We start from the raw sequence: 26,627 nt of genomic DNA, 5'->3' as shown, positions 1-26,627 counted from the left end.
CAGAATTTCTATCACCAATCATCCTGACAGCAATGCAGAAAATGCTCATGAACATCTAACACCCCAGAACGTCACAGCATAGCCAAAGACACTAAGCGGGGTGGACATTAAATATACTGTCTGCATTCTGAACACATCCACCCTCCTGTTCTTATAACACCTGCACTTTTTGATAGAGAAGGGTACCCTTGAAAACATTGCAACCACCCAGCGATATACTTGGCAAACTGGTTCTTAAGCAGATCAAAATTGGGGATTAGAAAACAAGCTATTCAGTAGTGAATAACACCTCCCAAGAATACTACAATGATTAATTAGGTGTCCAAGAAGCTTTTCGCATTCACCCAGGTTTAATGGGACTTAAAGCTAAAGTGTTTCTAATGTCCTGATGTAAGCTTGTCCTCCAATGCCATCAATTTCAAACATGACTTTGATAGTCCCTACAGAGTAAACCAAGTTGGGTTTTCTTTTCAATTTGTTGTATTCTTCTTCCCAAGTGATATTCCCTTTTCCTTATGTTACAAGGCTCGCTCTTCATTGGATTGAAAGAAAGCAACTTTTGCATGCAAGCAACAGTATTTAGCTGGTCTTTCATGCTCTCTCACCATTGTGAAAGGTCTTCTTAACAGAAAGATGTGTACAGTGTATAGCCTTGCTTTAATGTCCTATTATTCTAAACGCTATTTCAGTCATTAGCCATCATTAAGTACAATTATAACAGCTGTAATCAACAGCACAAGAATAGAAGAACACAGAGACATGTTTGGCAGAAGAACAATGATTACATTAATCACACTTGACGTTGATTTTTGTCTTGAAACATTTCAACTGTTTTAGAGTTGGAAGGTGAATTGTGAAGCTTCCAGATGACAGAACTAGGTTCTTCCCACATGAATGAACTAACAGCATGATTGTGTTCTAATCCTTCATGATACTTTCAAAAGATAGTGCAATTCATTGGTGCAGCTTTGAGTACTAAATATAAATTTCATGCATTCTTATAGCACATTATACAAATACCATTTTGCTAACCTGACTGACCTATACATTATTAAACTAGCCAGTCTTAACTGCATTGAAGTTATGTTACCAATACAATTAGTAGATCCAATCTTAAAAAATTACCCTTTCATTAAAGTGGATTATTTAATGTATCTCAGGAAAATTAGACTTATGAAAATGACCAAAAATATCTCAACTTTTTTGAATGGTTACAATTCTTCAATATCTTTGTCTTTTGAGGAAAGGGGGGGGGGAGAAGTGGAAGACTAAAGAGAATACTGTTCTGTGTTAGGGTGGGGGTTAGGTTGTTATGATGCCTAAGCCCTTTCTAATGCCTGGATCCAGCCAAGGGTTAAAACCTAATGGAGGATCCCATTGGCCGTATTGGTCATTAGTATAAGAAAAGAAGTTGCACTGTGCCAAAGGGCAAATAGGTGGGCCCTTTCCCTCACTTCTATGGTAGTGAAAAAGACAACAGTGTAGTGTGTGTTTGAGCTGGACTGGAAGCAGTCTGCAGGCAGAAGCCTGAGAGTGAGAGCCATGCTTGATTTCTGCTTGAATCAAAGACTGTGGCTATGGGAGAAGCAAGACCTTCTGCGGTGTTAATGCTGTGAGCTCCTCCATCATAGGCTCAGGTTACATTTATGTGTAAATAAACCATATACCATTAAGACACCACGGTCTCCGCTGTCCCTCATGCCAAGGAAACCGAACCCTGGGTAAATAAGCACCTGGAAAGCCTGGAATCTTGAACCGCTCGGAGATTGGGATGGCATGCAACAATACATATTGAGAGGGGCCATATTCTTAAATCCCCCTAAAACTAAGAGGTATTGATGCAATTGATGTATGACTGAACTTCTACTGGCACCAAATTAGGAACTTTCATAAACACTGATGTGCACATATTTTAAAAAAGCACTAATAGTGTGAAAAGAGTCTGGCACTCATTAACAAACAGTCCATCACTTCTGACAACTGTGACTATATTTGTATGAACCCCAGTGATAATTCCACCCTCCCAAGCACAGTTTAAGTCAGTCATTCTGACAGCTGTGCAGTTTGATGCATTGCATGGAAATACTGAAAGCAGTGAAATTTCAGCAGGTCAATGGGACATGGATGTCACAAAATAGTATGTAATCTTTCACATTGTTATGAGTTGGTGTTTGCTTTTCAAGAGGTATCTAAATGAAAAGCTGTGTGTGTGTGTGTGTGTGTGAACTATAAATCACAAGTTTAGTGAAGGGATATGGCGCATTAGGTAGCATCAGAGATGGCTACTTTGTGAATGCACACACTGGCTGCCTTTTGGCTCCCTGAAATTCAGTGAATAGCATGTTATTGAATTTACCACTATCTATTTCCTTTGGCCTTTCTCCCTACTATCACTTCCTATGCCCCTCTATCTGGGAATAAAAAATAGGAATAAAATGGCTCACGAACAAGTCTGTACAACAGAAAACTCTTTAAAAGTATTTTGTTCAGTTTATACGACAGAAGGAAATGGGCTCACCTCTTAATTTCTGCAAAAGAGCATTTAAGGGTGTTCAGAATTTGCAAGGATTACTTGTTGACAGGAAGTCACCAATTACAAACCCAGTTAACCATACTGGAGTCAAATAGGATACTTCCCTTATATAGTTTCCAAATTCAGAATTAGTTTTTAGAGTTAGAAACTGTACTTAAGGACAGAGATAGTTCAAATTCCTTGCCAGCCACCTCCATATTAACTGGAAGGGGGTAGCCAATAGCACAACATATTTTAGAAAATTTTACCAGACACAGAAATATATTCTAGTGGATGCCAGCCAAAGTAGTGAAATACTTCATCCTGAATTATGTTTCGGTTAAACTTTGTCTCAAGGTATCATTACTGTCACTTCTTTGTCAAACAACAATGGGCCTCTGCATAATTAAAGTGATTGATTAGTACAGGTACTCTGTTGCCATAGGAGCTAATGATTGGGCAACCTTCTAGATGGGGACATGTCTTTCCTCTCCCTCTTCTGGCTGGATGTGATGTCATGGAAGTGTCATGGGGTGAAAGTGAACAAAAGGGACTGGCAAAGGAGAGTCTGGGCTGGAAAGATGCAGATGCTTGGCTTGCTCTTTAGGAGAAAATAAAGCTATGGGTTTGGTACCCCCACCCCCAAAAACACCTAATAGGAGAATGTAATCTGTTTGAGTGATACAGCTGTGAGTCTTCCATCTTATGCTAAGCCTGAACATATGTGCAAAATAAACCTTTGATCACAGAAAGGTCTCCAGAAACCAAAAACCAAGGTAATTGCTGGAACCCCTGAAAGCTGCTCAGAGATCAGGGTGCATGGTAAAATATTTACTGTTGCAACGTTGTGTCATCTTTAATTATTTTCGCTTCTTGTCACCTCATCAATTTGATGTGCACTAAGTCCCTCCACTGCCAGAGTCAGCATTGGGTCTTGGCACAAGGGTCGTTAAGGTTTGTTTTTGTCTTTGCCATTGATGTTCAAAAAGAAAGTGTGGTGTGACCTTTAAGTCAGCATTTTAAATGATTCCATCCTACAGCGTTTTTATTTTCTGAGAAAGGGGGAAAATGGAAGCAAAATGAGAGGGTTTTTGACAAGAGGAAACCTCTGGTGCACATTATTATTATAATGACAAAATACCAGTTTGAAGACAAGTGTAACAGTGGCACTTCTTATAAAAGGATATTAAGGTCCTTTTAATGTGAAATTAAGCAATACAAAAGCAACTTACCTGCCCCAGGCTGCTTCCATTGTAGACGTCCTATTAACAGGGACACAGGAGGACTCCACAACACTTGACTTGTTTAGTTTGTAGCAAAAGCCACAAATTGGATCCAGCATGCACCCATTACAGTAACTGAAAGAAATGAAAAATCACAAGAATAAGCCCAACCTTTTTCATAGCAAAACATCAATTAGCCAATGGAAGCAATCAGACTGGTCCATAGGGTAAGTTTGTACCTTGGATATCAACAACTTTTGGTAACTCTTGCTAACATTAAAACTGAGAAAGTTTTGCTGCACAGAGAACATCTGCACAATTGCTGAAAATAAAAGGTAAATAAGCTGAACACACAGAATAAAATCCCATCAAAATTAAGTAGTACAGATTTTCCCATGGTTTTAATTCCATAATTAAGCATGCTGCAAGCTTCCCTTTGAAATAGAAGCAGACGGATAGGGGAAACGTCAGCTGGATCATGAATATTGTTGCTAAATTCTGATGAAGCTGGACTAGCAATAAAAATCGTGCTAATAATCTAAGTTTAATGGTTTGTCTCCAACTTGTGTTTTGCTTGGGAAGTGTACATCAGCACACTGCTTGTTCACGTTAATAGTTCATTTTTAACTATGGTTTAAACTAGTGGTGGTGAACCTCTGGAATTTTGGGTGAACCACAACCATCTTTCCTGTGCCTGATATCATGACATCAAGCAACTGACAGGTGGGTGGCCCCCATGTAGCTGTTATAAAGTGGTCTGAGGAGGGCTGGCCAATTCTGGATCTGGAGAGACAGAAAAGCCCAATTTGATGGATAAGTCATCGTTGGACAGCGGTGAAAATTTCCTCCCAATAAGCAGACAGATTAAAAATATCCCTATAATTACCAATTGCAGACAGGAAGGAATTAAGACACTATTGCATTGGAAATTAAGTTTTAGCAACAATAATTAAGGCAGGGTTGATCATCAGTCAAAATAGCATATATTTTGTGTGTTTGTGCACATCTCTACACAAACACACTCTTATATACATCCCTAACTTCAGATGAACAATAAAACCAAACACACATCTTACACCAAACAGCAACAACACTTACTAGGTTTTACACAGGTCTGACAAAAATAAACTTCAAAGCTACTAATCAATTGAGTATGCTTACTACTTTCCAGAAAGGGATAGATTCCAAGTACTGTTAGCAATTGTGACTTTTCTGTCCCTATTTATTTGAGGGTTTGAGTCTGTAAAAAGGTGAGGGCTGTTCTTTGCAAGTGCGTGTAATATGCAGTCATCCTGTGCTCGCTTCGGCAGCACATATACTAAAATTGGTCATATGCAGTCATCCAGTATCAGTGGGGGAAATGATGTTACCACCCCATGGAGACCAGCTCCTTTTCTTTCACCTTGTTTTTGGTTATTATCCCGTGCAAGATTAATAGTTGAGCCAGATAAATAAATAAGAAGATTAATATTTAAACAGACCTCATCCCTTGAAATAAACTGTGCACAACTGACTACAAGCCACTAAAAAGGAACAGTTTAATATTACAGTTTTAAAGTATATCTTTTAAAACCAAAGGCAATGGTGGCATCATACCCCACTATAAAGGAAATGAGGTATTGCTGGTATGTCCAGTTATTGTCAACATTTTCAGTAAGTTTAACCATATAAATACGTTATTGGGAAAATAATGTTAATGGGAGGAATCTAGTGGAATATATTGCTCAGCTTTCACAAGGGGTGCCAGTTGTGGCCCAGTGGCCGTTCACTGCTGGGCCAGGGAGGCCTTTCAAGCCCTGCACAGCTGGCAGAGGACGTCACTACTTTCCTACCTGAGAGGTCCTTAGGAACTCAAATGTGAAAATGTTCATCACTTCTTACATATTTCTGTACTGGATGATCAGAAGGTAGCCTTGTAAAATCAACATTGAAAAAAGGCAATTATCTACTTGCATTGGCATGCTTTTGAACTGCTAGGTTGGCAGGAGCTGGGACAAAGCAATGGCAGCTCACCCCATTGTGGGGATTCAAACCGCCGACCTTCCAATTGGCAAGCCCAAGAGGCTCAGTGGTTTAGACCACAGCCCTGAGTGTTCAAAGAACAGGAGGTTGGAAGGTAAGAATCAATAGACTATTACAATGGAAAGAGGTAAGTATTCAAGTTCCCAAGGATCTTTATTGGCATGGATGCTATTTATTTTAGAAATATCTGAAGCTTGAGGTGAGCAGGTAAGCACCCATATTTGTGTATTACTTGTGTATGATTCAGAATGGTAAAAAAAACAACAACCAGCAGACAAGATTCCAAAGGAACCTTTCCAAATTGGGAAAGGGCAACAGAAGAGAAAAATATGTGCAGGTATGAAATGATAAATTCTGAATCTAGGATATTTTACCCTATCAGTATATATGCAAACTGACAGTAACCAGTCAGGAAAAGGAGCATGGAATCACTGCAAATAACTCAATGAAAAATGTCAACTCATTATGTTTAATCAGCGAACATGGCAAATTTCCATTCTGGGGATTATTAGGAGAAGGACTGAATGATCATAAAAATAAAAATGGCCAATGTAATAATGTCCATATGTAAATACATGATCTGACCTCATATAGAATATTGTGTTAGATAATAATGGAGAAACAAACGCTGCAGAAAAAGGCAAGCAAAATTATCTAGGGGGGTTGGGAGCACTTTCTATATGAGAAAAGGTTAAAAGGTTTGAAGCTTTTTCCATTAGAAAAAAAGACAAGAACCCAACAGAGAGGACAATAAAGGTTTAATTATGTATGGTGTGGCAAGGGAAAGAATCTGCCCTCTTGTTCAATGACTGCAACTATTTCCTAAGTAAATGGTGGGGAGGGTTCTTGCCTTCAGGCTCTCCTGTGAGCTTCTGCTTGGCCACTTTAAACTGGATCCTAGGCTATGAATCCGGGGACACTTTTTAAAAAAATAAAATAAAAAATTACATGCTTTATTATCCCTAATTACATCTATGCATCAGCTGTTTTGCTTCTCTTGAGAAGTCCAGAGGAGGAGAGAAACCTGGGGGGGTGGAGTTGGAAGCAGAGTTTGAGAATACAACTGTGCCAGAGACAGGCCCTATAGCTAATTTTCTGTACCCCAATGCAGCACAATTAGATCTGTTAAAATGGGAATAAAATACATATTTCTATTCTTGTAATGTACTTCAGAGACAGGCTAGAACTGCACAGCATACAGCCTTGAAGCTAACTGCTATTCCACCTGCCCTATTAGGAACAATACGCCTGTCCCCTGGTACCAAAAGAAAACGTTGGATTGGCCTGATTTATTCAACCCACCTTTATACATTAATTAAACAGGTTATATTTACACCAAATGTTATTGATACTTTTAGTACCCTTGATACATTGATACTTTTAGTACCCTTAGATGTTGAGCCAAACACACTTTTGTATAATTTAGATTTTGATAATATGTCTATGCCCTGGAAGGGTTTTTTAATACATGCCTTTTAAAAAAAAGCAATTGTTGGTATTTGATGTAGTTCTATTAAACATTGCCACAATTCTCTTGCTTAATCAAGATTGTTGCAGAAGTGTGTTTATCAACCTTTCATTAAGTTGGATATATTGTGGAATGGAGCAGTTTTTCTTTGGTAACTAATAACTGGGTATAAACATGCCTTTCTTTGAACATCTTCTACCACCCTCTCATTTTCTATCATCTTTTGCTTGCTGCCCAATTGTATACTTACTGATTCAGGTAATTACCGGTAAGGGTTTCTCAGCAATCCATCAACAAATATTTTAGGTTTGTAATGTATAAAGTTCTGTATGCTATTAATCTCAGATATCTTCTTTTCCGGAATGCTTGATTAAGTTCTATTAAGTAAATGAAATATACTCTTCCTTAAACACTAAATATTCTGTGTGCTTATACAAGGGCGGGGGTAACAATCCCCGACATGGCTGTTGTTATGGAGGAAAGCAAGGTGAAAAACCAAACTGTTAGTCTGCTACATAGAAATCAGGCTTAGCTTTGTCCTTTACAGAGAGGGAAATTGTCACAGCTATAGCTCACATTCTTTTGCTGTCTAGCGAAACTAGTACCGAAATGCTACACAGCCGATCTATTCAAGGGCTATTTCCCATGTACCTAGTTGCAAACTGCATTGCAAAACTGAAAGTGGCCTTTGAAAAATGTATTTTTTTTAAAAAAAAGTACATTTATATTCTGCCTTTCCTCCATCATGGAACCCAAGGTAGCATCCATGTGGTTCCCAGGTGACCACACTGAGACCTCCTTAGCTTCTGCAAGGTGGTAGCTTCATGCGCCTTCCTACCACAACCTGGAACCAATATCACAAGGTCTTTTACCTTCTGAGCCCAGCAAAACCACTGCTGGGAGTGCCGCCTGCAGAAACAGCCCCCCACTCCAAATGCCAAGGAAGAAAAAGGGGCTTGAGATAATTAAAAAGACAAACCAGCACACAATGTGCAGCCCACAGAGCCCAGTCTGAAAAAGAAAGGGATCCACTTTGTATAAAAATCTCCTTACTCCTTATATTCGGGTTTGATATCAGGTTTAGCCGAGCGTCTAAATAAAATGTGTATCTTGTGCATGTCAAATACTGCTCATATGTTACATATGAAGCGTCCCTTGTGTTAATAATAGGATGCTGTATTGTGCTGCATCTTTACTATACAATACAAGGGGGAAGTGGAACAAAATGTTGCTGTGTGGGGTGCTCCTTTTCAGTGTTCCAGTTAAGAGTACCCTTAAAGAAAGCTCTTCCAGGGACAGGGAACCTGCGGCCCTCAAGCTCCATCATCCTTGAACACTGTTCCTGTTGGGAGTTGTAATCCAGCAGCATCCGCAGAGCCATAGGTTTCCCATCCCTGCTCTGCTCCGTTCCCCATTCCAAATTCCACATCCAACTTCCGTAAGGCAAGTAGAAATGTTAACACAGAAATCGCCGTAGCACTACATCGATTTCCTTCCCTAGTTTGAATGTATCACATTGTTCATTTTTGCTGCTCCTAGATTTCTGTTTTGCTTTGTTCTTAAGTGTTAGTTGTATTTTATTGCTTTCAGAGATTGCTTTTTATCTGTTGTGTTTTATATGATAATTTATTTCTTTTATGAATAGCTTCCCATGAGGCATCCCAGAGCAATTTGTAATGTAAGGACATAAAAAACCCAGTTAGATATATTAAAAAGTTGTAGAAAACCGAATATAAAAATAATTTTATAAAATAATTACTGTATAAATATAAAAGCAGTTTAAAACAACCGCACATAAAGTCAATGTCATTCAAAGACAGATATCAACAGGGATAAATATTTGGGGGGGATTTTTGTTTTATTTACCGTATTATGTGTTTCTGATGATGAATTATACTGTTCTGGGAATTTTAAATGGAACAACATATATATAGTATTGAAACTGGAATCTTATTACTTGTGCGTGGTGGGTTTAAATAGAAAAGGCATCAGAATTTAAAGATATATGGAAAAATCCTCTCCCACTGAATTGCAGGATTCCCGATGTTGCAATTCATTCTTTAGTAAGGGAAGCACTATAATTTCTCATACAAACCTTTCCCTTGGTAGGGCTGCTAGCGCCCTAAATTTTTCGATATTTTCCTTATGTTTGTTCTATTATGTCAAGATTACATAAAATAATCACAGATGTGTGATTTGACACTAATTTTTGAGGAAAGTGTTACTATTACTGCTTAGTGTCCTCTATCTAAAAGATCTCAAGTTCAGTGCCCCCCCCCTATACTACTTATTTTAAACCTTTTGTTTTCCTATGCACATTGGTGATGTTAAGCAAACCTCATCTAATACTCTTAAATACTCTCTGTGTCAGGGCTGCCTTTGAAAAGTGTTCAGAAACTTCAACTGGCTCAAAGAGCTGCAGCCAGACTGTTGAGCAGATGACTCCCTTCCTATCTAAGAACTCCACTGACTAGCAGTCCTTTTCCAGACACAATTCAACGTGCTGGTTATATGGCTTAGGTCCAAACTATCCGAAAGTCTATATTCCCTCATACAAGCCCTGCTTGGGTTTTGAGATCTTTGGGGGAGGCCCACCACCCACACAGGCACACTTGGTAGGGACGCCTACCAATTATTATTATTTAATTAAATTCCCCCCTGTTCTTATTTTATCTGTAAGCCACCTTAAGTCTATGTCAGAAAAAGGAAGGGTATAAACCAACCAACCAACCACCATCATCCATTCGCTGCCTGCCTAACCTGAGACAGCTAACCTATCAAAAATTACCGGTAAGTGTGGCATTGCAAAATGTCAACATTCTATTACATACTAAAATAAAATAAAATACTCCTTTCTTCATGTTGAGACTGACCTAAAAATAAATTTCATATTTTATTACTAACATGACAGATGTCTGGACTCTTTGTGTTGAGAGATGCTACCCTCCAGGGTTTTAAATTAAATTAGGAGATTTAATAGAGAGAGAAACATGCTAAAGAAAGGTTAAATGATAGTACCCGGGAACAGCTTTTATTGCTTAGCCAATTTCAGGATTTATTATAAGGTCATTCTTCAGCTCTACAGCATGAGCTTTCCAGTAGAATTTTAATTACATTTTGATTGGAGCAGTGGAAAATGGTTGCAACAGGCACATGTGCTTCATTTTAGGATTCGATTCTTCTGAGCGTTTCATGGAAACCACCATAACTTCAGTTTTTCAGCTACATGGGGCTTGTATTTTATATTGGGGAAAACATACAAGTGTTTTAAAGGGGACTAACTGGAGTAAAGTGTGGCTTTTAAAATAGCAGGCCACTTAAATGCTGGTATAGATTAGACCATGGATGAGCAGACCAATTGAATACAGACCAGTTTTTTAATGGAGCATCTGCTGGTTGCTACATTAAAGAATGTAAGAAAACCTCTGCTCAGTAAAGTCAAGTGTTCATTTGGTCCAACAACCTATTTGCCAATCAGATGCCTACAAGAAATCCAAAAGGGCAAGGGTACACTCCATACCTGTAATTCCTAGCAACGTATTCAGAGGCATACTGCCTCCAACTGTGGACATAGGTAAAGGTAAAGGGACCCCTGACCATTAGGTCCAGTTGTGACCGACTCTGGGGTTGCGTGCTCATCTCGCGTTATTGGTACATTTTCCAGGTCATGTGGCCAGCATGACAAAGCCGCTTCTGGCGAACCAGAGCAGCACACGGAAACGCCATTTACCTTCCCGCTGTAGTGGTACCTATTTATCTACTTGCACTCTGACGTGCTTTTGAACTGCTAGGTTGGCAGGAGCTGGGACCGAGCAACAGCAGCTCACCCCGTCGCGGGGATTCGAACCGCCGACCTTCTGATTGGCAAGCCCTAGGCTCTGTGGTTTAACCCACAGCGCCATCCGCGTCCCCCCAACTGTGGACATAGGACACAACTATTGTGGCTAGTAGGTAGGCCTATTGACCGAATCAAAATCATCCAAGCTGGTGGCTATCACTAAATTTTGTAGCAGCAAACCATGTGCTGTTTCGACACACCGTGCATCTATTATACTGAAAGTTTCATTTCAGTCAGAAGTGAAGATTGGTATGACTAATTTGCAAAGTTAATTCTGTGATGATGACTCATTCATTGGTGATCTCCATTAACTGTGTGTGCTGGGGCAACAGATTGCCATCTTTGCCTCACATGAACTCTACAGACAACTGGCTCTAGAATAAGTTTGTCTGGAGGAAAATGCATATAGGAATGCTTCCCCATTTAATGTCTGCATCTAAGTTACACAAAACAGAACATATGGATTTGTATTTTGTTGAACACACACACACACACACACACACACACACAAATATCTATAGAGAAGTTTGCATTTTTACACTGATCCACAAAGGCTGCAAAACTGAGCAGTAAATGGTAAATTAACACAACTAGAATCCGCTGTCATGTCTCATAGGTGAGCTCATGTGCTGCTTGCTTTAAAAAAATTCTTTTTAAGTCAATTTGTTTCCCCCACCCTGCTTCTTAGGGCTAATCTACTATTTCTTAGGGCACCCTTGTACCTTAAAAAGCAGGTTCAATAAAGTACATTTCTGCTCCTCTAACAGCCCTTGCTCAAAATTGAAAGTTCACGTGTAGTAATGGAAAAGATGTATCAATTATGTAAAAAGGGAACAATGTTTATTATTACACAAGGCTTCACTCTATTTGGAATATTACCATAATACTCTTAAAAGAGTTTCATGTAGCAAGACAAGCATTTAAGATCTCCATTGTTTCTGTTAAGACAGTGGATGGCTAAAAAAATTAAATGGGTATCTAGCAAGAAAGAAAACTGAACTTGTAAAAGTTATTTTGGAAAAAAAGGGTTGCCTAGACTTTTATCAAATTATGATTAATTTTCAAACCATTAAAGTATTACAGTGTGGAATAAGAGATTCACAAATATTTCCATAATAATTAAGGTAATAGGCTTATTCTATTGCCCTTAAATTAATTGAGAACTATTACAAATATGCAAGATAGTATGTGACACCTTAGAAGTTTAAAAGTTTGGGATTTTTTGTTACTTAGTATAATTGATTTTTAAAAAAATATTTTAAACCCACTGCCCCCACCCCTGAAAGTAATTGCAGAGTTTGTACTATAGTCTAATACGAGGTAGATATTCTGGTTATCTTTGATTGTATCAATAAAGTAACTGGGTATTCTTTTACTTAATAAAGACCGAAATAAAAGGACTGCCAGTGCAGAATGCAATTTAACAGTTACAATGAGAGTAAGAAGTGTTCCACCCAATTCTGTCAACAATACACATTGTTCTTTTCTGAAGAAAAGAGCTACTAATGCTTTTACACTTCATCACAGGGATAGTGCTCTACCCCTTTGTCATTCTGGATGACTGCCCAACCCCTTCTGCCCTTTTCTAGCTCTATAATTTCTTTTCTTTTCTTTTTTCTTTTTGAGACAGGCAGTCAGGAATGTAAACATATTTTCCACCCCTAGGCAGTGGACACCCAAAGCAATTTACGGCACTCCAGCACAATCAGATATAATCCACAATCTGAACGTCTAATGAAATTGCTTTAAATGTATTCATGCCAATCCACAGCAGTGAAAGAAACACAAAAGTCAAGTATTTTAACGTACCTATTAGAATCTAATAGCACAATCCAACCTTAATTTCATCCAGTGCACTTGAATATGATATGAGTACCGTTAACTGTTTCTCTCATGCTCACAACTTCATTTGTTAGACTGAAAGTGTACCTCACCCATTGCTAGATGATGTAATGCAGGAGTAGCCAATGTAAAGTCTTCCAGATGTTTGGGGTACAGCTCCCATAAGCCTACCCAGCACGGTCAGGCATGATGGGAATTGTAGTCCAAAACATCTGAAGAGTCACATGTTCTCTACCCTGGTGTAATTTCCACAATGCCACCAATAAACTACAATCTCAGGTTCCATTTCTCCACTAATTTGTACCAGAACCAGAACCTGTTTTTCATTTTATGTGAACTAGGTTTTAAATTGAGGAGTTCCCATATTAAGTTACATCTCTAACACATTTCTCTGCAGTACGCTATTTGCCCTTCAAACATCCTACAACGAAGAGAGATTTGTGCATTAAAATTGCTTTCCCTAAGTTGTGAAAGCAATTCCGTTCTTATCATTTGGAGTTAGTTCTGTCTTCAATCTTGTTCTAGTAATAGCAAAGAAATCATATACTGGGTGAAGAGAGATAGGGTCAATCAACACACAAATGAGAAAACTATGCTACACTGGCATCAGAGAAACTTTTGTGACAGAAGTTTGTTTATAAAGGCTATATGTGGAACCACATTTCTTGGGCAGTTTGTATGCAGATGGGAATTACCGTTCCCATTTGACTTAATTTCCAGCAATTATAAATTAGACAGACATGGTCAGCTGTAATTGCAGGGCGATACCCAGAGCTTTTGGCAGCTGTAAAACCTAACAAGGAGGAGAAATATCACATCAGATGCTCCATGAATATAATGGTATCACTGTCCCCTACTTCAGCAATTGTCTGCACCCACAAACTGAACTCGTTAAAATTCACCTTTTCAGGTATTACTTGTGAAATAGCAAGTCAGTGTTATATAGTAGTAACTCTGTACAGCTCCTTCATCTCCAACACTCCAGGCATCTGCTATTAGTTTCCAATATGCTTATAGGTGGCAGATTCACTGTAAACGTAAGCTGAGTTTCAGTATGATATCATGCTTTCATCCAAGCAATGTATCCCTTAGAGGAGAGCTGGCAATATTGCAAGAATCAGCTGTGTGAGACATAAGCTCCAGTTCAGATCAGTTTCTACAAGCATTCCTTTAATTTACTTTTTTCCCATCTATGCCTCCTGTATTGCCAAATGCAATTCAGTCAGTCTTTCATACAGGAAGAGAAAAAAAATCATTATATTTCCATGAATATGTTTAGTTTAAAATATAATACTGCCCTCTTCCTTTGTGGCTCTGAAAACTTCTCTTCACAAAGAAATGCTTATTCATTTAGAATATTTGTAAACCACTCAAAAGAATTTTCTAAACCTACATACAAACAAAAACAGGCCGTGACCATTTCAGATGAATCTTATGTGCACGATCTCACATGCACAGACCACGCCAAACTTGGATGTAATCCATAAATGTCACAGAAAGGGGTGGAGGTCTAGAATATAACCCTCACGCAAATCAGTCACTGCCTATATTAAAAACCATCATAATTAAAAACAAATATAAACAACCAACAACACTTTAAAACTAATAATAATTTATTATTTATTATTTATGCCCCACCCATCTGGCTGGGTTTCCCCAGCCACTCTGGGTGGCTTCCAACAGAAATATTAAAATACAATAATTTATTAAACATTAAAAGCTTCCCTAAACAGGGTTGCCTTCATATGTCCTCTAAAAGTCTGGTAGTTGTTTTTCTCTTTGACATCTGGATAAGAAAAGTTTGCAGCAAGCATCTAAAACAATGTAGTGAGAAGGAGCAGAGAACATTGAAGGAACAACTTCTCACAAATGTGGACCAAATATTATGTGGAAATCGTAAAAGTGCAAGTTCTCCCAAACAAAGTGATCAAATAGGCATACATGGAGCATGGGGGGGTCCCTTAAGTAACCTGGTCCGAAGCTATTAAGGGCTTTATATACCAACAGTGGGACCACAGAAGATCGTTGAGCAAAAACATAAAATGCTGACAGAACTAAAGTCTCATCAAGCAATTGTGCTGTAGCAGTTTGCACAAACTGCACTATATAGAAACTACCCTGTCATGAATCCTGAGGCATCGTCGGACTCAGAAGTGGAGAACCAGGCTGAGACAGATGAGGGGGGAAAGGAGATGGCATGGGGGGGCGGGTTAATACTGGGGGAAGGAGGCAGCTGCCCTGGCTGGGGAACCAGGACTCCCATCTTCCTTCTTTCCTCCCAGGGAGACAAGGACAACAATGGACATCTCATGGGGTGATGGGGGGAGGGCACAGCCTGGTCGCCCAGGACCCAGTGGCACTCCTGTCGCTGGGAAAGATGCATCCTCCCCAACCCAGAGAGCATGTCCATGCTTGGTGATCTTGCAGGGCATGAGTCTTGTGAGTAAGGATGCCTTGCCCTGTCTTGTGCCAAAGGCTCTTTGGATCTAAGCCAAAGTGTTTGCCTAAATCAGGAATGGGGAATGTGTGGCCCTCCAGATGTTGTAGACTACAACTCCCCATCGTTCCTGACCACTTGGGCCTAATAGAAGATGGAATAAAAAATAAAATAAAAACGGAAGGCTGAAGGGCCCCCACTCTGGCCTAAATAATAGACTAAGTTTCCTGAACCCTAGGAAAGCAATCTGGACCAACTTAGGAATTCTCTACAGGAGTAAGTTCTGCACAAGTTGAGTTCTTTCAATGTTTTTACTGCAGACAGGCAACTACCAAAGAGGTCAGTACATCTTTTGCTGATATATAATTAATAGCAATCAAAATACAATGAGCCACTAACATTGCTCATTGGCACACCTCAACTGCAAAGGTACAAACCCTATGAAGGAAGGAACAGAAATATGCCTAATGTGTTTTGAACACAAAATCCTCAGCCAATAAAAGTGTGCACTAGAAAAACAAATTGGATTCTCATCAGAGGTTTTTATGAGGAAATCACAGCAACTTACCTGTATTTTGTGCAGGTAGAATTTTGACCTGAAGGGCCTTCGGGATTAAGAGTGACTTGTGGTGAAACCTGAGCTGACAACAAAAATCCCGAAGCTAAAATAAGAAGTGCAACAGTAGTGCCTACAAGAAAGAAACAAAACACTTTAGTTCAGAACAGAATTTTACTAACACAAATGTGCTTCTTTAGCAGAAAACTGCTATTTTGTTCAATTTAACAATGTTGAGTTGACTTTGTCCGTTGCAATGTAGTATTTATATTAGGCATTTAACTCCTTGGCATATGCAATGCTCAAGAACATCACATAACACAGAATGGCCAGGAACATGGGACCGAGTTGCTACCGGTACTTTGATTCAAAATTCCTCACATCCACATGCTCAGATAGAATTATATCTACAAAAAGGTGAATGTCACAATAGCATCCAGTTCTAGCATCTGTCAATCTAATCTGCTTTATAACACCTGAGGCTGAAGTAAACAGGTCTTTAAATAGTCCTTTTGTTAAGAAATACTGAATGGAGAATTCTGTTTATCTGAGGAAAACATGGCAAATAGCATTAACAGGACAACATTTCTTCAGAGATTTGCATTCCTGAAGGCCCAAATTCATTCTATGGCATCTATAAACAAGAAAAAAGATGTTGTGTAGACCAGGCAAGAAATAATTTATCCTTACAATATAAGAAAGGAGGTTGGAACCTGATGACTGCAAAGTCCTACACTACCTGTAACTTCAAGCCTCCCCAAATAAGAGACAAATGAGGCCCTCTGCAGGTCTTCCTTGAAATTGAGAACACAACACTTCGTCAGAACCAGCCAAGTAGCAGGTGTTCATAAATGGTTAAAAATGTTACGGATTTTTTAAATCATGAATGAAATCTTCTTAAAGCTCACTTGCTTTCACTTTGAGGGAAAAGATAGTTCTGTCTCTCAGCAACATTGAAAATTTAGATCAGGCAGGCAATGACCCTTCCTTCTCATCTCTGAAACGTGTTGAAGCACTTGAAAATTCTGCTACATTCAGTCTGAAATCCAGTCTCTATAATAAGATGCATTCACTGAAATCTGTCAGCAGAACTTACTCCACAGGTTTAAATAGGATGGAATTTCAACACCCCTGTTTTCAGAAAAACAGCAAACTGACTTCTTTATTTTAAAAAATGCTTGAATTACTATAGGGTTTCAAAAAAGTACTGTAATTGGAAATTGACAACAGTCACCGGTTGAGAAAAGCTACTTACTCATTGTTACTGAAAATTACTATTTTCAAAATGCTTTATATTACTATCTCTTACAGTGGTTTAGGGAAACTAGAACAGGGTATCTGTTGGAATTTCAACATAGAAAGCACAACCAAATCAAAAGCAGAAAGCTAATTAAATGAAGCTATATTTGGTATTTATTTATTTTGGCTTATGTCATGCAAACCTATGGCTTACCAAGAGCATGTAGATGTGCAGGCCGTGGGGAGCTGCTCACAGCCTCTTCCTTCCTCCTTCCTCCCTTTTACTGCTGCACTATGCAGAACCAGGCCAACATTTGGCTTAGTGTGTCATCCAAACTGGGTTCCACAAGTAAACTATCACCTCACGAATCACAAGCTGTAGCCAAGGTTTGTTCTTGGCTACAGCTCAGGGCTGAGGAGAGAGCTTACCCACAAATTGCAGTGCAGACACACGAGCAAAGCCAAGGCTGTGAGCTCTTCTCTGGGTGCCTGCCCTTTCACATGCTCTAGGGAAGTCTACCTTTCTTTGGTTTACCACATTGTGTGAACCAGGTCTAGGTATACAACAGTGAACACTAAATAAAGATGAACACACCATAGCTAGTTCACTTATCAATGTAAACCAGGCTGGATAAAAACTATTTACATGGGGAAATTAATTTAGAAACTCTTAAGAATTTGCACAGAAGACTGAGAGTTACATTATTTTACTGTGCAACACTGTTATCAAGATTAGTGTGAGGGACAGAACTTATAGGCAGGTCCCTCCCATCTTAAGCAGCAGCTCATCACCCAGCGGGAGTGCTAGTGGGGAGGGAGAGATATCCAGCGGAGATTCAGGAAGTGGTGACCGAGGCTCAGGCAAGGTAGCGGAGCCCATGCCCAGTGTGGGAAGGGAAGTGGGAGGCAAAGGAAGAAGACCAGTCCCACCGACCCCGGAACTGAGAAGGAAACGACGGGGGCGGAGATTCAGTATCCCTAGACTTCTTTGCTGGAGGAAAACGCGCGAATCTCCATTCGGAGGTTCTGACCCCTAACTGACAACATGTACATAGTACTGTTCTGCACTGTAAATAATCAGCACTAAATAAAAGAATGAAAAGACAACGCCTGGAGGAGTCGTTACTCTAGAGTAGCCACTACCGCGTCTGTGACAATTAGCTATTATGAAGTCTTACCATTCTACATTGTTACTTATAGAAGCATAGAACTGTAGAGTTGGAAGTGACCACAAGGGTCATCTAGTCCAAGATGCAGGATTATTTTGCCTAATGTGGGGCGCAAACCCACAAACCTGAAATTAAGAGTATCATTCTCTAACAACTGGGCTATCCCAGGTCTTCAATTCATAACTACCGTGTTTCTCATATTATAAGACACGTCTTATATTTATTTTTTCCTCAAAAAAACACACTGTGACTTATTTTCAAGGGATGTCTTATTTTTTTTCCTCCTCCTCCTGCCGCGGCCAGCATTGCTGCTGCGCCTATCACTATGTCTTATTTTCGGGGTATGGCTTATATTCCTTGAATGCTTAAAAATCCTGCTATGGCTTATTTTATGGGTATGTCTTAAAATATGAGAAACAGGGTACTTGTTACTAGTTGCTATTCCTGCTCCTGAGGCAAGGAACTGAAGCAATGGATCCAAGTTATAAGAAAGGAGATTCCTGTTAGACATCAGGAAAAACATTCAGGCAGTAAAGATGTTTGACAGTGGGACAGACTCCCAGGAGGGAGTTCCAGGTGGACTCTCCTTCCTTCGAGGTTTTTAAGCAGTTGTATGATCTACAGTGGTACCTTGGTTTAAGAACAGCTTAGTTTATGAACAACTTGGATTAAGAACGCTGCAAACCCGGGAGTAGGTGTTTTGGTTTGTGAACTTTGCCTTGGAAGCAGAACATGTTCCGCTTCCTGTTGAGTGTGTTCCATTTGTAAATTGAGTCCCCCGCTGCTATGGGAAAGCACGCCTTGGTTTAAGAACCCTTTGGTTTAAGAACGGACTTCCAGAACGGATTAAGTTAATAAACCAAGGTACCACTGTAGTTTAAACTCCTAGGCTAGAAGACACTTGGTGTCCCTTCCAACTCTACAATTCTATAATTTGATTGCTCATATGCTTATGGGGGCAGCAAATGCGAAGGCACCCCGCCAGGGGGCGGGATGTCTGTCGCGCGCATGCGTTGCGTGTCACGATGCACACGGCACGCAGCACATGCGCGCACGAGAGACATGTGACGCGGCAACGTGGCAAACCCCACGAGCAAGCCGCCGAGTGTGGCAGTCTCACTTGCGTCAGGGCTTCTCCTCCATGGCAGTGGCCGTCGGAGGTGGTCAGCCCCGTCCAGCCTGCTGCCCCCTCCTATTACTACGCCACTGTATGGGGGCATATATGCTTAATACCTTTCATTCTAAACCTGCAGAGAGGCAACACATCCAAAAGAACCCCAAATATGCCACACCTGATCAAGCAACTAAACCTAGGCCTGCCAAACCTACAGACACCAACTTGGCTTGTTAATTTAAGAAGCTTTAAGAGCAATCTTCTGCCATCATTACTGCATTTCCCTGTCTCAATAAACTTTCTTATACGCAGTCCATCTTGGCCTGAAACAACATGTCACACAATAATGAAGAGAACTAACACAAAGTTGTACCTGCTAGGCTTCCGAGGGTGAGTTTTCGCCGGCCCACTTTCTCAACAAGCCAGACTCCAACAAGAGTGAAAATGAAATTAGTGAATGCTGTCACTGCAGCAAGCCAAATTGCAAGCCGGTCATCTTGAACACCGGACATCTGCATAATGGTGGCACTGTAATACCTGAAAAGTTAAATAAAACAGAATTAAAAAGCATTGCCACTGATTTGGTCAATGATAAAATGATTTCATATATGGGTTTTCATTATGGACAGTACTGTATGAGGTTTCTTAATTTGGGCAATTATGTTTTCTTTTACAATGGCACTAAGGAACTGAACAGGCACTGTGCTTTGCTGGGCAGCTTGACTTGGAAGACTCCAGAAACTTGTCCCTTGAAAGGCTCTGAAATTTCAAACACATGTGTCCTAGGAACACTTTTCTCCTGACACTCACAAATCCTTGTTGTTTTGAGGCCAGTTGGGGACACCACTGGAGAAATATTCCTACACAAGAACATGAGAAAGGGATGGAATGTTGCCATGGAGAATGTGACACCAATTAAGGGTTTTAATTCATAATAAACTTAAGAATTAAAAACTCTTAATTGATATTCTCCACTCCTGTAAGTTGAATTATAATTTCTATACTGCCATTCATCAGGGAATCACAGGGCAGTTTACAATATAAAAACATAAAAATACATTCCATAGTAATAAACAAAAACAGTTTACAAGGGCATAGATTGCAAAATCTTTCAAGTTTTGATGAAGTCACCATCAAACAAAATGCTGCAAGTCCAGCTTTCATTTTAAGTCCGCACCTCATTTTTATGAAATGCCATCCCATCAACACACAAAGATTTTATGACCCAAAGAAATGTAATGGTTGTGATCTTTTGTTCTGCTATAGCTGAAATATTATGGAATCAGCAAATCATTTCTATTTTACCATCACATAAAATACCAAAGGATGCTGTTACTTTCAAAGCCTCTCAGAGCCAATTCTTCCTTTCTGCTCATGTTTTTTTCTTATTATTACATTAGCCCTTCTCCTCCTGCTTTCAGGGCAGGGGTCTGATTGCAGATTCGATTTATCTGTGCTTTCCACAAGAAAACTGTGACAAAGCTTCCATTAAGCCTCATATTTACAAGAAAGGGTCTCTATTGTTTGGACACAATCTCAAACCATAGTGAATTCGCCCCTATCTCATATGCTCTCTCCTTCCCTGATGCAGCCATGAACAGATTGGCAGGGTTTGCATTTGTTTCAAGATAACCAGAATTATTCCTTATATCTGAACTCAGAAAAGCAGTGGTTAATCTTACCTATAGTTTAAAACAGGGATGGGGAAAGTCTGTGGCCTCCAGCTATTATTGGATTTGAACTTCCTTCAGCATGGCAACATATGGAGGGCCACAGCTCCCGCATCCCTAGTTTAAAAAACAAGCCAGTGCAAGACTAACCAGAGTTGCCTGAAAGCAGAAACAAGAGCTTCCAATCTATTTGCAGCTACACCAGAGCAGCAGGAAAGGGAAATATGGGCACTCCAGCCTTGTGCACATAATGCTAAGCCATAATTAAAGGTAAAGGAACCCGACTGGTTAAGTCCAGTCGTGGATGACTCTGGGTTGCAGCGCTTTACTGGCCGAGGGAGCTGGCGTTTGTCCGCAGACAGCTTCCGGGTCATATGGCCCACATGACTAAGCCACTTCTGGCGAACCAGAGCAGCGCACGGAAATGCCATTTACCTTCCTGCCGGAGTGGTACCTATTTATCTACTTGCACTTTGACATGCTTTCGAACTGCTAGGTGGGCAGGAGCTGGGACTGAGCAATGGGAGCTCACACTGTCGCAGGGATTCGAACCGCCGACCTTCTGATCAGCAAGCCCTAGGCTCTGTGGTTTAGACCACAGTGCCACCCGCGTCCCATAATTATCTCTGAAATAAATCACTATCAGCTCCTGACTATGACAAAAGTCTAACTGCTTAAACTTCATTTTCAAGCCTGGTTGGCAGCCGGACAGCAGCTACCTGCTCAACTAAGGACACTTAAAAAAAAACTTTTCTTGATAGAAGTCCTCTCAGATGCTCCAACTTTTAAATTGAAAACGATTCTAGTGGAGAAGCCACGGCTCCATGAGTACCTTATATTTCTCAGTTGGTAGCATAGGCCACCAGAGGGAGCCCTCACAATAAACAGTAGTATACTTTCTGAGGAAGTGGTGCTTTTGAGACACTCTCTCACCTATAAGTATCAACTTTGTATGGTTGCACAAGCAACCATGCTTTCGCATGATGGAATGAACAGATTAAGTATTCTAGGCTAAGAACACAATTCAGGAACATGAGGCACACTGGAACTAGGGCAAAAGACAAGACTAAAGTATACAGGCAAATTAGACAAAGGCTGAAAGGAGGACCTTTAAAATGCATTTACAGGAGTGAAAAGGTAAATTTTATATGTTACAACAAACAAACAAACAAACAAACAAACACAATAATATGAAACATTAAACCAATTTAAGAGTTATGTTCAGGTGGAATTCAATTGCACACCAACAAATCCAGGTTGTGCAACTAAAGCTGAATTGGTGCTCTTGTGTAGCAAACCCCCTTTCCACCAAAATTGAACATTTTGCTGAAGGAGAGTGACAGGAAAATATGCTAGAAAGTGTGGGATAACCATTACTTGACACAACGTTCTATAACCTCCCTGCAACCAGAATGGATGCTCAATCTAACCTTGTCTAACCTCCCCACAAACTCTGTTGAACATTCATTCTGATTTGTTTGAACAAATAGGAAGTCTGAAAACAACCCAAGATTATGTCACTACCATGTGTTAATCACCAGTACTGATTGAAACACCACCATTTTATCAGCTAAGGCAATCTGCTGCACAGTAAATAGACATCTCTCCTATAAACCTTATCCTAATTTCTTAGTGACAATAGCAAAAGAGGGCAACGCAGCAGGCCACGTATTTATTGCTATCAGTTAGCAAAGAAAAAAAATCACAGTCAACTTTGGTGAGAAATTGTTATTATTATTACTGGAAATTTTATAATGCAACTAAACAAACTGTCAATGGTGCATTTCCCACAATACAAATAAGACAACAAGGACATAAAAAAGGAAAAAGCAAGAAACATGTCCGCACTCAATAAAGAAACAGGCAAGACAACAGGACATACCTGTGCATTTCTACTGCTAGATTGGTATGGTTATGCTTGAATCCTGAACAGAACATTCACAATATCCAGAAACTCTTGGTGGGGACATGGGAGACAGACAGCCTTATCTGTGGTCTGCTCCCAGACTTCTGGGAACTCCTTCACTAAAGAAGCTAGACTGGCTTCCTTCTTGCTGTCCTACTGGCAGATGAGTATTTTCTTGTTGCCACAGGCTTTTGGGAACTGATTGCTTTCAATTAAAGAGCTGGTGCCCTGCTGTTTTTATTGTAGTCACTGGTATGTTTTTAAACAGATTTTATATATGTACTGTATATAGTTTTAATTCTATCAATTGTATTTTAATTACTGATTTTATATATTTTTAGAGGTTCTTGTTTTTAATCTGTATGCCGCCTTGAGTCCCATAAGAGAAATAGGCGAGGTATGAACAAACATATGATGATGATGATGATGATGATGATGATGATGATGATGATATACATTGTAATGGACTAAGACAAATAAAATCCACATTTGAAAATTAATTTATGACAATAGGATACTAGAGGCAATACATCTAGAATAAAGACACCAGATCTCTCCAAAAAGGAAAATTGTACAAAAAAGCCACTTTGAATGATTCTTATTCAGCACCAGAGGCACTGTAAAATATAATGGATGATATTTTCATGTTCAGAACACACATCCCCAATATGAAAACGTTGGGAGTGCTAGAAAGCCCCTGTGCTATTTTCAATGATAAGCTAGTCAACACAATGTATGCTGTTGTTTGTGGGCAAACTACCTGTAGTATTCAACTCAAACATACTTTTGAAAGCTAGAATTATCCACTCCTTGGAGTTACTGACATGTCAAATTAAAAGAACCTGGGGGGAGCAAAGCACCTGCCTCCTCATTCTGAAGAAGCCATGCTTTGGGTTTAATGTCATGTGCAAATGGGGCCGTTATATTCACCTGTCTTCTACTAGAACCCCAAGTACCCAGTGCAGAAGACATACACTGAAGCCCTTTTCATGAGTTTTAGAACCCTGAACAATCTGGGTTCTAATACACAGGGAAAACGTTCGCCAATGAAAGGCTCCCCATTTCAGCCAGCTGCCTGCTAGTGACAGAAGGGAGAGTAGGTCATGCCATGCATATTTTGTTTTGTTTACTACTCAATTGTCATAGTGCAGCTAAACTAAAACTGTGTAGATAGGGTCATTATATAGTTTGGTCATTAGGTGGATCAGTACTGGACTAAGTTGTAAATGGGCAGAATTAGACGTTTCCTGTTCTTATTTAAGGTATATAGCAAAGCTCTTGTCTAGCTTTTGGACTGGTAGATATATCAAGCCATGGTAAATTACACATTCTACGTCCCCCTCCCCCCTGCCAACATCCCTCACTATTATGACATAGGCTATAATTTACAAGTAAAAAATAGAAAAGATTGCACAATTCCTCAACATTATGAAAATGCATTAACACACAGCCTTCTTTGCATACAGAGCTTTATCCCCTAATGAAATCATTCTCTTGAACCAAATTATTCTTGAATAGCATGGTGAAGGTATTTAAAATTCTAGGAACACTTCAAGTTTAAGTTCACACACAGAAACCATCTCATTATTTTCTCCTTTTTCAACTTTTAATTAAATATGCTACATCAGTAATATTTACCTTGCATAATTTAACTTTTTAAAAGAAACACATCTAAACCTTTAGGACTGCTTAATTAACATCAGTAAGAGCCGCCAGCCTAAAACCAGACAATTCCTGGGAATTCTGGTTTTCTTTTCTTAATCAAACATTGCTATATTATAATAGACTAATTATATATAAAGAATATAAGTGCAGATCTTTAGGTGCCCACCAATCTTAAATTTTAAAGCAACCTTTGATGCAACAGGCAGAGTTGTTAGTTCTGAATAGTTTTTATGCATATGTTCTCAATATTATTTATTAAAATATTTAGAACCCACTCTCTATCCAAATATTTCAGGGTAGGGGCACACTAGTAATTAAAACAATCCAACTACGAATCAGGAGTTGATATAAGAAATAACCTTAACCCACAGTGACAATCATTACAAAACTAAGCTGTGAAACTAACAGTTACTAAAGCTTCAGTATGCTTACGGTATAGTGTAGAGTGCTCCCATGGTCCTGAGTAAATATCACTGCAGTGGGCTGTGTACAATGCATTTACTAAGTACTGTATGTTCAGCGGGGCCAAGAGGTGATTCCTGACCTACACCAGACTTGACCCCAATTTTTCATGTTACTCATATACATTATTAAAGAGCATCTGAACCATGAATTTATTCAGCATGGTTGCCTAGAGACTGTTTTGTCATCAGCAGCAACAATCTAGACCCTAGTGCAAGTTAAACGTTTTTATGCATTTACTTAGGCACACACCACCTGCAAATCAGGTTACATATGGCTATTCCTTTGGTCCTTGGATATTATCTACCACTCACTACATATGAGGAAGAAGGTGAAGCTATCCATTGGGCAGTGAAGGTTAATGTCATTATTTTCTACATATTACATAACCTGGGAAGGTAGCCCATATAGCAGAAGGAAAACTCTACACAATTCAGGAGAAGAAATTCTACACAAATCCAGAGTGGAGTCCCTAAAATAGTTGGATGGCACCTTGCATGCCTCCTTCTGGCAACTCCTGCTGCCCAGCTGGTGCCAAACATATTGCTGTGCTTTCCTTTGGACCACATCAACGAGGCCAAAAGAGGGGGGATTTTGTCATCTGGGCAGCCCAGGACCTCCATATACCCTGCCCAGGCTTGCACTTTAGTACAGGTTTGACTGTACTAATTTTCCTAAAATGGATGAATGTTTAGGTGGGGGTGACTGCTAGATGCTAAGGGCAAGTGGAGCTGCTTGAAGTGTTGTAACATTTTTTTGCTTGAAAAATCTTAAACCTACACCTTCCTGGCAGGGTTATTTGATTTTACCACACCCACACCAAATATTAATCCAATCTTGGGGGTATTTTTGCCCCATCCCCACAAAATGTACCAAAAATTATGGGAATATTTAGGCCCTGGTAGTTAACTGCATAGTAATCTTAGTGTGTATGCCATCTGAGTACTAATTTGGCAGCATCCGCTCCTGATACACACAAACTTAAAATGTTTGCTTCTGCTCCATCTGTTTTGGCATATTATTCAGTGATCATGGGAACCTACAAAGAAAATGTCTGGCAGCTACAAATCCCAGAATTTGACTTTTGGAAGCTATGATCAAGAACAGCCAACATCCACAGCCTTGTTGATTGTCTCAGGATGCTTCCTTGTATACACATCTTGAAGTAGCATCATTCCCTCTATTTCTGACAATGCAATCTATACCTTATAGCGTTCCAAAATGTCCCTTCCTTAGGTGAGGAGGCTGTTCAGAGATATGAGGGCTTTGAAAGCATGTGCTGGCCAGCCTGTGGTTCCCTCTCACTTAAAAGGAAGGGTTATCAAGGCAAGGAACAGGATGGCCGATAGCCATCCCAACCTTCAGTAGTCTCTCTTCAAAGAGAATGTGTAAATGTTCATTCTTTACACCAACATAAATTGTTTAGGGAAAATCTGAACTGAATATGGTCTGGAAAAGGTTTAAAAGTAAGTCAAATCTAGGGTTGTCACCTTATTGCTATCTT

At 39.7% G+C, this 26,627-nt stretch overlaps 1 protein-coding gene across 3 annotated transcripts in view; it reads right to left on the bottom strand.

Annotated features, from left to right (window-relative positions):
* The window catches only part of SLC2A13 (solute carrier family 2 member 13), a 111,515-nt gene that overhangs the window by 23,209 nt on the left and 61,679 nt on the right, over positions 1–26,627 (bottom strand). For all 3 annotated transcript variants that reach the window (XM_060279395.2, XM_060279394.2, XM_060279396.2), the window contains exons 5-7: positions 19,794–19,957; positions 15,911–16,031; positions 3,745–3,870 (exon numbers count right to left, since the gene is read on the bottom strand). In XM_060279395.2, coding sequence (XP_060135378.2) covers positions 3,745–3,870; positions 15,911–16,031; positions 19,794–19,957 — 411 coding nt within the window. The remainder of the gene's footprint in view (positions 1–3,744; positions 3,871–15,910; positions 16,032–19,793; positions 19,958–26,627) is intronic.

Source organism: Zootoca vivipara, chromosome 9, assembly GCF_965207765.1.
Source record: "Zootoca vivipara chromosome 9, rZooViv2.hap1.1, whole genome shotgun sequence".
Lineage (NCBI taxonomy): Eukaryota > Metazoa > Chordata > Lepidosauria > Squamata > Lacertidae > Zootoca > Zootoca vivipara.
Note: the sequence above shows the minus strand (reverse complement) of the source record. Positions and strands in the feature narration are given on the sequence as shown.